The following is a 12,118-nucleotide window of genomic DNA, read 5'->3' as shown; positions in this document are numbered from 1 at the left end:
CTGTCCTTCCTTGCTGAGCGCGCAAAGCAGAGGCATCGGGGCTTTCCTGATTTTGCTTGGTACCTCAATCGATTATTCTCAGTAAAACATTAATCATCAGCAAAGCAGCAATCGATTGGAATGTTAATCGATCAATCGTTCACCCCTTTTAATATTTTAAGCATTTTGCAGTTTAAATGGGACCCTTTAACAAAATTGTTGGGTCCCAAAAGTGTGTACTTTGCCATTGTATATGTTAATTATGTTAAATAAACTTTCAGACTTTCAACAGGATAGGCGTACTTTTTTCTGGGGAGGAAGCGAGAAGCTCCGCCATACTTAAAGCTTGTTGTGTCCACCTCATCTAAAACTCAGATGTCGTAGCGCCGATTTTTTCGAGCTCTTGTTGATCACGCTACTGTGCAACTTCCTTGCAATTTACACGTCCTTATAAAGCCAATACAATCGTTAGGCTAAATCCTCACCTCTCATTGACGTTCCCTTCAAGAAGGTGCACTGTGAGACACAATGACGGTGACAGTCAATTTACGACAAAAATAAAAAGAGCGTATTCTCTCTCTCTCTCTCTCTCTCTCTCTCTCTCTCTCTCTCTCTCGCTCGCTCGCTTCGCACTAATCCCGCAGCGACTACGGCGAAAGAGAAAGCTCCGTTACTTTTATTTTCTCGTCACCGAGTTTCAGGCCAACCTCTAAGCTTTTCTCTTACAATAAATGTCGATCTTCTGCATCTAGAACGACTGGCTATACGCACGACAGAAAGGCGACGTTCCGTGGGCAGCTACGGCAGCAACTCCACGCAAAAAATAAAAAAAAGATAACTTCTCTTGAGAGAACGGTCGCCCTAGCGGTAAATCAGCGTATCCTAAAGTTCTCGCGTATCGCTAGCCACAACATTTCCCAAGTGCTGAAGCGCTCCAGACGGTATGCCTACCTGAGAATGTTGAGAATAATGATACCCTCTACAGGGGGCAGATCGACCGTTTTGCCGTCCACTTCAAGTTCGATTTCCTTGTGCAGATCCTTCCAGGTCTTCCTGCTCACCATTTTGCGGAGACCCATCTTCACGTACACGCCCTTGTTGTGAAGTCTGAAACAAAACGAGGAGAGCGAGTGAAGCCCGACATCAGTGCGTGAATGCAGTAGTTCGCGAACCCTCGCGTTAGGTTCTTGCCGTCAGGTGACTGATAGGTCGACGTGCCCAGCGATGGCTGTGGCTTTTTCATGAACGCGTCTCCGACTTCCGCACAGTGCTATAGGTCATATATGACCGTGCGAGGCGGAGTATAGTATATATGGAGTATAGGTGCAGATACAGCTGGCAAAAGCTAAACGTTATCACTGAATCGCGAAGTCAATCGCAGAATCCGCGATGCAGCCGTGATTCTCGCGATAACGAAAGCAAAAAGAAAAAAAAACAGTTGCATTCGGGAGAAGAATTTCAGGGCTCCTTTTGAGTAAGGGGTCTTTGTTTGATGTCACATGACCATGCATTGCTGGAGCATGTAGCGAAGTCTGTTCCATGAAGATTAATTGGTGCATGCAAAACATGCTATATTTGCAATTTGTTATGTTGCAACCTACCGGCTTCACACGCGCTATTGCGTTTTGGATTTTTGTACGTATTTTCTCTGGATGTAAACACTTCTCTATTATCGCGATACGATGGTACATCAGTCTTGTTCGCCTTTCATTCGGAATACAAGGCGCATTCTTTGAGACGGCGCTCAGAATAAATAAATAAATAAATAAATAAATAAATAAATAAATAAAATGTGCTACAATTTGACAGCAGAACACTTTATTCGTCCTTAAGAGCAAGCACGCAAGCAAGCCTGACATTTCAAAGTACTGCATGTCATCTCAACGAGCCTTCGCAAAAGACGCGAAAAGGTGTGAAAGAACATCGTTATATTTCCAGATATGCTGCGACATATTGCGCGGCACTTCTCATGCTAACGAGACGGCGAAGAGACGCGGCCAAGTGCTGCAGGGGCTCGAAAACACCTCTCGGAATGTCGTTAAGCAGAGCATTGGGAGGAAATTCACTCGCCTGCTGTTGAACTTGTTTGGGTTCTCTTCTCGGGCGTTGTGGAAGTCGAGGCAAAGGTCTGCGTCGATGCCTATGCCAAAGTAATTGTTCATGACGAATATGGCCGTGGTGTCCTCCGAGGTGGACCCCGAGCTGTTGGTGAGTGAGCCGGGCTTCTCATCCGGCTTGTCATCCAAGTGGAAGACCACCGTCCACCTGTCCAGGCGAATCTCCTCGGCGTCGATGACGTCCTTGAGCAGAGTGAGGGGGTCCTCGCCACCAGTGTAGCCGGGTCCCCAGCGCAGTACTCGCGCCAGGTCGTTGCCCGTGCCCAGAGGCACGATGGCGCACGGCGGGGACTGGCACTCGGAGTCCTGGCCAACGTTGTCCAGGCACTGGAGCACCCAGCCGACGGTGCCGTCGCCGCCGCACACCAGGATCTTGTAGTCGCGCACGTGTCGAAACACGTACAGCCTGCGACCGCGTTTCCTCGGTGTGAGAGCAGTCCACTAACAGAGCGCGTTGAATCCGCGGCACTACGCTATGCATCCACTTGTAATAGCGTTTCTTCATTGCGCCAGTCTAACTTGTAAAACAGCATTTCTTTTTTCTTACTTGCACCAACACAACTTTCGTGTTCTAGACCCCTTGCGAGCCTCTGGCTATGGGTCTAGACAGTTTTTGTGTATTTTTTCTGTGATGAAAAATTGAAGCACAAATTGAATTGAATTGAACGCTTCCTAAACCCACTGACTCAGCGGTTACTCATGGGTGATTTTCAGACTCTCGGAAGTCTGAGTGCTAGGACACTGACATTGACCAAAATCAGCTCGAAGAGGTCTTAAAGACGCTGCTACGCTATTACAGTGATGGCAGATTGCGCGACAAACTGTGATCATCGTAATGGGCTTCCCCGTGAATTCTACAATAGCTCTTTGTGTTCCCTAATTTCTTCGCTCCTATGATCTGTCCCTTTCCCTGTGCAACTTGCCGAACCACATATTTGAAAACGTTAACGTTTATGTATTTCCTCTCTTTCCGTCTTCTTCCATTAGCTTTAGAAAGGACAAATCAGCGACGAAAAATCCAGGGTCATGTTGGGGTCTCATAAACGATGAAATCATGCGACATTAAACCGCGCCCCAGCATTACTTTCGGCACTCCGCATGTCGCTCGAAGTATGTGCTCAATGTTAAAATAATATTGCTCAATAATGGAAACGACGATCCCGACATCGCCTATACGGGAGGGAGTGAAAGTCCTGGTGATGTTCAACATCAAGCGTGTTTAATGTTTTCGATTTCACCTGCATGGAAGTGGATAATGCGGCTCCTAAGAGATTGGTCTTCTGCAAGATTATCGCGAGGTGTTTTCTCAACTTTTTTGGGCTATCATTTATCAACGATGTCCATCAACGACAGGTCTCTATACGTACAGCTGTGCTTGACGACGTCCGCGGACGTTCTCGATGACCCTCTACCATTTTCAGAGAATGAAGCCTCGCACTAAAATCGCTAGGAAGCGTGGCGCTGGTGTCCACGTGATGATTAGAACAACGATGCTTATTTCTGATATCTAACGACCGTCTCGAAGCTAATTTGTCATTGCTAATTCATTGCGTTACACTTATTAGCCTCATCTCAGCTCTCATTTTCGTTACCCTTTATTTGAACGCATTAAACGGAAAGAACTGCCTAGTATATAAAAAATAATTATCCACGGTGACTGTTGCTGCGTAGACATACCGTCTAGATTTAGTGACAGATATGCTCCTAGGTGCCGAATTTAGTTATGTGAAGGAAATTGCGTGACGAATTAGGGAAATGCTCTAAGTAAAGCACTATAAAAGCTCCAGAAGAAAAAAGGATATATGGGGGCGAAATGCGAAAACGCCCGTGTACTTAAGATTTAGGTCCACGTTAAAAAACCCCAGGTGGTTGAAATTTCCGGAGTTCTCCACTGCGGCGTGCCTCATAATCAGGAAGTGGTTGTGGCACGTAAAACCCCATAGTATTTCATTAAAAAAAGGATACAAAAGAAGCCGTAATGTGCTTTCATGAACACGCCAGCTAGCGTTACAATTTGAAACATACTGCAGTCGCAGCCTTCCCTCTCCCCCTCTCCCCCCAAATGATACTTCGCGAGAAATACTGAAAATTGTCTCATTGCCCTAAATTTTGACTGTTTATTTAAAATTTCGCCGGCTGTATGGCCGCTCTGAACAGGCACTCTGTTCTATATAGAACGTTTACCAAGTTTATGAAATGTTCACGTATCATCGGCCGAAATTTCGAATACCGTTATACGTCGTTTCTATGAGTAGGTGGCGCTGCTGAGAGCGCTATGGGGATACAATAGGTACGAGGTCCTCCGAGGTATGTGGAAAGGGGTAATGGTTCCAGGACTTACTTTTGGAAATGCGGTTGTTTGCTTTAAATCAGGGGTACAATCAGGACTCGACGGGAACCAAAGGTCAGTGGGTCGCCTCGCATTGGGCGCTCACGGGAAGACTACAAATGAAGCTGTGCAAGGGGATATGGGCTGGACTAGTTTTGAAGTGAGGGAAGCTCGCAGTAAAATTGAGTATGAAGAACGGCTGAGGAATATGGAAGAAAGTAAATGGGCTGGGAGAGTGTTCAGGTATCTGTACAGGCAAAACATTGATTCACAGTGGAGGAAAAGAACTAGGAAGCTTACCAGCAAGTATGCGGCCTGTGGGGTGGGCAACACAGCAACAAAGAAGGTCAAGCGGAAAGTCAGAGAGGCTGAATTAATCTCATGGGTGGCGGCAATGGAAAAGAAACCTGCCATGAGTAACTACTTAAGGGGAAAAAACGAAATTAGGAAAGAAACCATTTATGATAACTCAAAGGGAAGCTCATTACTTTTCGAAGCGAGATCTGGATGCCTTAGAACACGCACCTATAAAGCGAGATATAAGAAGCAAGAAGAAGCATGCGCTTGCTGCGGTAAAGCTAGGGAAACGACGGAGCATATTTTATTAGAATGTGAAGACGTCTATCCAGCGGTCGATTTAGGCACCACTGGCCTCCTTGAAGCCCTTGGGTTCAGCGGGAGCAGTGGTAAAGCAAACAGGTCCGCAATAGACATCAGTAAGAGGCGATTGGAGGATTGGTGGAAGAAAAGTAGGGAAACGACAAAAGACGGAGACGTACAAAAGCACAGTTCGCAATAGGGTATCAGAAAATTTGGACGTGGTAGTTCATAGTGGTTTTTTTTTTTCATTGGTGAATCTAGGTAGGATATTAGGCAGCATATAGCAAGAGCTTGGTGGCGCAAGCCACCGCCCCGTTCCAAAGGGGACGCTCATAACATCCATCCATCCATCCATCCGAATAGTCGAGCAGGTCAGAACAATCAGGCACTGAAAAATTGATACAATTCTTTGAAATCATTCATTTGGTTACACCTTGAAATCCGCTTTGCCCTAAAGTGGATACAAATATTTAAGAACCGTAAAATTAATTGCGCCGTAAAATATCGCGCATTTTACGATACAGTCGCAAAAAAATTTGGCAGGTATATGCTTGACAATTTCGTGACACAGGAATATCTACGTACTAGTCACGATTCCTACGATTACTGAATGACCGCAACGCCAGATTTCACTTCAGTAATCTCAGTGTGAAATTCTGTGGATGAAATAGCGTTGCTTTATACAGACAACACCGGTAGACGTTCTCACCCAGGTAACGGTCCGCTATTCTCCAAGTCGTAGACTTGGTAAGGGTTCAGCATTTTACGAAAGGATGTGATCAGTTCCAGGCCCTGGCATCCACCGCTTTTCACGTTTACGAATACCAGTAATGGCTGAAAGAACGAAAAAAAGAAGAAATTAATTTGACATCAGTAACATCGAGACCACATATATATATATATATATATATATATATCACAAGGTGTAAGGACTGGCCGACCAATTTGCTTTCCAATAAAATGCTTTCAATATGCTGCTCCCAAATAAACTCGCAAGAAGCTTTATAACTGTAACAGGTCATACCTGAACGAGAATAAAGGCGGTTAACCGAGGGGCCCGATTTTTATCAATCATATCGTAAGAAGCCAACAAACAAAGAAACCAAGGACAACATTGGGGAAATTGCTTGTACTTACTTATTGAATTAAAGAAATGATAAATCAATGGTAATGAAAGTGGATGAAAAAAAAAAACAAGAGCATCGCACGCGCGATGCGATGACGTGGGATCGTTCTCCACCAGCGCAAGTTGTTTTTTCACCCACTTTCATTGCCATAAATTTATCATTTCTTTAATTCACTTAGTAAGTACAAGTAATTTCCTCAGTGTTGTCCTTGGTGTTTTTCTTTGCTGGCTTCTTATGACAGGTCATACCTGGTGTTTCCGCAAGGATGTTAAGTAATTATTAAAAAAAATTGCCTGTGAGCACAATTTTAGTCCTTGAGCTGGTCTTCTCTAAGAGGCGGCCATTAGTTGCACGAGAAATCAAAATGTATAATCTACTAATTAACAAAAATTCAATAATTAAGTTTTAACTAAGTACCTTACGCCACATATTGCAATTTACAAATAGTAGCTCGTGAGACTGCAGGGCATATCCACTTGAAAAATAATTCTGTGGATGGCATCATTTTCGATATACACAACATAAAACTTGCTGTAAAAATGCATTGTAGTTGCACTTACTTTTTTTTTTAAAAAACGCCGTTTTATGCATTAACGTGCGAAAGTAACTGGACCGCCAAAGTATTTCTTCGCAAAGTTCGGGAATTAATATTTCGAAACTGGTATCTTGCGAACTCCCAGGCTACAATTTGTAAGTTGCGATATGTCCTGCAGAAAGTAATTAGTTACAAATATAATTAGTGAATGTGTGTTGATTAGTCGATTACGCATTTCGATTTCTCGTCTAAATAATGTCCGCCTGTTCGGACAATCCAGCTGACATGGTTTTTAAATGTTACTTAACATCGCAGAAACACCCGCGGTATATGTGTAGTTCGCGTTTGATCTTTTACATGTGTCGTCGGGTGTTCAATTATGTAGATATATGTCAGCTTGTCAGCATTTCTCGTTTGTATTGTTTGCAAAAAATCTCAACTTATGCGCGTGTTTCGAGACTATTTTGTTCAGTTTTACTGTTTACGCAACTGTCTGCGTCGCTTAGCGTCATTTTACTTTCATATATGCCTGCCTTGAACTGTGCACGCAACTTCACAAATTTTCGTGATATTTGTTGTCTCCGGCGTCCTTAGTGTCGTCGTCGCTGTTGTTGTTGTTGTTTTTGTTGTTGTTGTTGTCGTCGTCGTCGTCGTCGTCGTCGTCGTCGTCGTCGTCGTCGTCGTTGTTGTTGTTGTTGTTGTTGTTGTTGTTGTTGTTGTTGTTGTTGTTGTTGTTGTTGTTTGATTATGTTAATCTTCCTTGCCCCTGCGAAGAGGAGTATCTGGTCTTTGTCTTCTTTAATTTTATAACAATAAAAATGTATTAACCTCAGCTTTCCCTTTTCTTTTTTTTTCCTCTAACAGCTTTCTAACAGAGGCGGTGGCACGTCTGCACGACTACGCAAGAATAAAATTGATGCAGTTTGCCGGCCCACCAGTTTTCTTTTTCTTTTTTTTTTTTTTTTTACTGCTCTGCGATGGGAAACCGCACTGTGAAACCCCACACAGTGCAAACGCGCAGCGCCAGGCGATACAGCCACTCACCCTGACACCTTCGGGGATCATTTCTGGGATGGTGTTGGGCAGGAGTAGGACAAGGAGGTTTTTGTCTTCGAAGCTCGACTCCCTCAGCATGTAAAAAGCCTTCACTGCTATGTCAGCATTGTCGTAGGTGATGATCAGGGAACCGTACTCATAATAAATTGGGCCTATTTGCTTGAATTTATAAGCTGTGGGGTGGAGGGGGGGGGCAAAGAAAGCGACGGAATGACGGTTAGAAAGACGGGAAACTGTGCGGTATCAGCAGCTGCTGTGCTATAAGCTGCTGGAAACGCTTCAGCTGCTTCGGAACTGTCATTTGGAACTTCAGTAATTGCACAGGCATTTAATCTCGATAATCTTATAAAGGTTTCAGTTATAAATGGCAGCAATAATGTCAATGCAGCAATAAAACCATGCACCTACGATTTTTTTTATCATAGCAAACACGCGCTAGGAAAAAAATAAATCATCACTGATCCGCAAATTTTCAGATACTGTGAACCACAAGAGCGCTACAAAAAAAAAAAACAAGAAAAAATTAAACGATTTCCAAACCTACACACGGTGACAATGACACGATCTCCTTGCGTTTGTATTTTTGTTCTCTGCTTGCGCACTGCAGTAAAATTGCTTTGTACAAATGAGTGCAGTCCTGCATCGTGCAAGAACTTCAGTAAAGATTTGTAGTCAGAGTCCTCTTGAACCCGTGACTATTAAGATATAAAATTCGCGCATGCAGACGCGCGCGATACTCACGTTTTCCTAAAAGGTCTACTAAAATTTTCTCATACTGCCTCTGGGATAAATTTGGAGGAAGGTTTCCAACGAAAAGGGCAACACTAGAACTGTAGCAGTCCTCTTTTTGCTGGAGGTAGAACCTGGTCAGGTCTTTCTGTCGTATCGACTCCTGAAACAGAACGAACGGGCAAAGCAAGCACGCAGAGGTCATCGCGCGGCACTGATCATACTTGTGATTACAAGCTCTGATTTGCAGTTAAAGCTTTCCTTGAGTAAATTACGAAAGCTCATCAAATCCGTAGCAAAGTCCGGCAAATTTCCATGCAAATTAGTTTCTCCTAAAGCTGAGACTTACTCTGGCAATGTTTTTAAGCAACACCCAAGGACCTTCTTGATTGTCCATCACTCTTTCATGAACAGCTGTGGAAGAAAAAGGAAAGTTGACACTGCAGCAGCGGGTTCCAGTTGGACACGACGTTTAACGTGCGGCCAATGCGACAAGCGATACATACATCCTTTGTCTAGCGTAACTTCGGATAGCCTAAACTTGTTGATGTCCGAAGAGTCCAGCCCGAATTTTTCGAGAGCCTGGATCATAATTTCTTCTACGCTCGTGTCACTTGTCACTGAAATCACGCGGTAAATGTCCGCAGACCTAAAAGAAGCAAACAGAAGGGAAAAAAAAAAGAGAGAACGGAACAAGCAGTTAGGTTTTCCAACAATTCTGCAAACATAAGTCTGTTGACTGACAATTTGCCATGTGCTGTTCTGAACCGCATGCATAATCAGCTAACCACTCCTAGTTTACCAGTAATGTTATCAGAAACAAGGCAACGCTTCAGTCGACGATTTCGCGACGCTCACAGCGCATGCGCACCAGTCCTGCCGACGTGGATAATAGCAACACTCATTTCTCCCTGTTTTCCCGCTGTCCTTTGGTTCAAGGCGACATTAAGAGGAATGTGGAGGAGAATGACATTGCGGATTTGTCGAGTAAATTTTAGGACGAAGCTAAAGAGAAGGAGGCAGGGGAGAGAGGGGTGGCTCGTCTCGAAATTGGCCTATTCATGGCCGCGAATGATTTTCGCAGTTTCACTACCTACCAGTAAAAAAAAAAAAAAGAAAATGACGCGAAAGCTCACCTGAGCTTTCCGGGGAAGACCTTGACGTATCCCTGGTCCGGGTTGGGAGGTCGGTACCTGAGGAAAATGGCAGGCCGCTTCCCTTCCCTCCGAGTCAGGCTTTGCACCGGCATGAAGTCGCCCAGTTCTTTCTCGTTTTGGTCTGAAACACAGCGGTCGTTCACGTGGGTTGCACGACACGGCGCGGGAAGTGTCATTTAAAAAAACAATAACAACGTAAGATATGAAGTTTCGAGCTTCCTTGATATGTACGAGGAGAGACCGTAAGTGCAAAAGTTACTGCAATTAATACAATCAAGTCGTTTCAGCCTAGCCAACCAAGCTTTTCATCAATTTCTCTAATGTTCCCTCTGCACGTTTGTTTTTTGTTTTTGTTTTTTTAAGAATCTGTTCTATCACTAGTTGAAGCACGACGCTAGGCCTTATTATACTTTTTTTGCCATACTCCTTCTCTTCTTTTCATTATTTGCCATATGCCTCTCGGGTAGTCATCACGTACTGTGTTGTCGTTATGAGCGCCATGGTTAAGCAACCAAAATCAAGAATGAACAGAACTAAGCGTACCGTTAGCGCCCGCACTGTCTAAATACAACATGTAGGTTTAGAAGCTTGCAGTGTTAAACATCTGTGCTGATGCGAACTTTTCCTGAAGGTCAAAGAATGTATGAGCCAATCAAAGTAAAACAGTAAAATTAACATTTCATCCTAATTCGCCGAACTAGATGAAGGTGAGATATAAAAATGATATGCCGCAACTTAACTAGGACGTTTTTTTTTTTTCCTCTCAAAACGCCAATATCACGATTTCGTAAGACCAATTTAAGGCCGCCATGGCGTTAGGAAATCAGCAATGTTATTTTGACTCTCGCATTAAGTGAGGGAGAGGTGCTACGTACCATACACATCGGTTATGTAGTAGTGCTTTGGATCTCCAGATATATGGAATGCGCGCAATGCAGCACCCTGGAAGGATGGACACGAGTATTAAATCAGGACGCTCTGACAAGCGTATCAACACGAGAAACTGAAGGCGCGTTACATTTTTCAGACAACTAACTATGACTGCTTGTTGTTGGCAACTGCACCAATAAGCAAGACAGAACTCAGTCAGCGCGCGCGCGCGCACGAGCATGGTATATTAAGAGGAAGCTTTAGCTCGGGTGCTCCTATCTAAACACATGTAAAAGAAGAATTCATTTTTCTCGGCAACCACCGCACTAATTTTGACGAGGTTTGTTGCATTTAAAAGAAAAGCTTAATATCTAGCGACTGTTGGTTTGCAATTTTTTTATTTAGGTCGCCAATGTTTTATTAAATATTGACAAAAATCGAAAATTCCCAGAGAACGAAACTATCAAGTTTACAACTCTGTAAGTCAGCCATAAAAATAATAAACAAATTCTGTGAATTGCATCTAATAGTACATCTAAAGCGGCCAAAATTTATATGTTACACATTAATTTAAAAAAAAATTAGTAATATAGAAAAACAGCTTTCGCAGAACCCTTGTACACAACATAACAAATTAACGTAACAATTTCCGATTAACGTAAATTGGCATATCGAATTTGTCCGCTTTGAATGATCTAATGGATGCAGTTTACAGAACCGCGATATCTGTTTTTGTTGCAGAGCTATTAATTTATAAACTTCGTGCGTCTATGTTTTTCAGAGTTCCGAATTTTTTAAAATCCTCTTCATAAAATTCAGGCCCTAAATCGAAATTCCGCTTCCAACAGTCATTAGAATTTAATTTTCTCTCTCAAATTCAACAAATTTCATTAAAATTGGTCTAGATGTTATTTCAGAAAAGCGTTTTTGCGTTTTACATGCATTTGAATAGGCCGCGTTGGAGTTGGGCCCTAGCTAAAGCGTCCTCTTAAGCAAAACGTGCAAACTGAGTTCTAATACCTTCAACCTCAAGAGGTCAGATGTTCCGGCCACCAAGGGGCGCGCATTTGATGTAATAAGCCGTTTCGTCAGTGGGGGGTTAAAGAGAGCTGGTTTCATTAAATTTCGTTAAATCGTTTCGTTAGATCCGGTTTCATTACGGGCGCATGGCGCAGGCGTGGTGGCATGAATGCGTCTGCGCAACACAGGCAACTCGAACGAGTCCGCGCATGCGCAGTGCCACACGGCACCCATGCGTCCTACCGTAGGTTAGTCGAATTCCAGATGTGCCAAAACTCCGCTGAATGCGCTGGCGGGCTTATGCCGCCGGTCGCGGCGAGATCCATGTCAGCCATGGGCTCGCCTTCCTCCGCTAACGAACAAGCGGCGACCGCTAGTGCAGTAGCGTACTCACGATGATTTGTTCCCTAGTTGCATTGCGTGATACAGTGATTGTCCTGAACATCCTTCTCTTCATTGAGGCGTTACCGTCGTATACTTTGATTATTTCTGGAAAGAAACACACGGAACGCAGATGCAGATGAAGCAAAAGTGCTTGGTTGCCGACTCGCAAGAGACGCGAACGGTTATCGGCTCACTATAACAACAGCCAGCCGCAA

General features: G+C 43.8%; 1 protein-coding gene across 2 annotated transcripts in view; it reads right to left on the bottom strand.

Annotated features, from left to right (window-relative positions):
• LOC142585704 (diacylglycerol kinase theta) overlaps nucleotides 1–12,118 on the bottom strand; it is a 67,156-nt gene that overhangs the window by 21,148 nt on the left and 33,890 nt on the right. For both annotated transcript variants that reach the window (XM_075696669.1, XM_075696670.1), the window contains exons 8-17: nucleotides 11,914–12,008; nucleotides 10,505–10,571; nucleotides 9,609–9,750; nucleotides 8,979–9,121; nucleotides 8,822–8,886; nucleotides 8,485–8,635; nucleotides 7,732–7,916; nucleotides 5,735–5,859; nucleotides 2,050–2,502; nucleotides 931–1,086 (exon numbers count right to left, since the gene is read on the bottom strand). In XM_075696669.1, coding sequence (XP_075552784.1) covers nucleotides 931–1,086; nucleotides 2,050–2,502; nucleotides 5,735–5,859; nucleotides 7,732–7,916; nucleotides 8,485–8,635; nucleotides 8,822–8,886; nucleotides 8,979–9,121; nucleotides 9,609–9,750; nucleotides 10,505–10,571; nucleotides 11,914–12,008 — 1,582 coding nt within the window. The remainder of the gene's footprint in view (nucleotides 1–930; nucleotides 1,087–2,049; nucleotides 2,503–5,734; nucleotides 5,860–7,731; nucleotides 7,917–8,484; nucleotides 8,636–8,821; nucleotides 8,887–8,978; nucleotides 9,122–9,608; nucleotides 9,751–10,504; nucleotides 10,572–11,913; nucleotides 12,009–12,118) is intronic.

This window comes from Dermacentor variabilis, chromosome 6 (assembly GCF_050947875.1).
Source record: "Dermacentor variabilis isolate Ectoservices chromosome 6, ASM5094787v1, whole genome shotgun sequence".
NCBI classification, from domain to species: Eukaryota; Metazoa; Arthropoda; class Arachnida; order Ixodida; family Ixodidae; genus Dermacentor; species Dermacentor variabilis.
The sequence above is the reverse complement of the archived record's forward strand: the minus strand, read 5'-3'. Positions and strand labels throughout refer to the sequence as shown.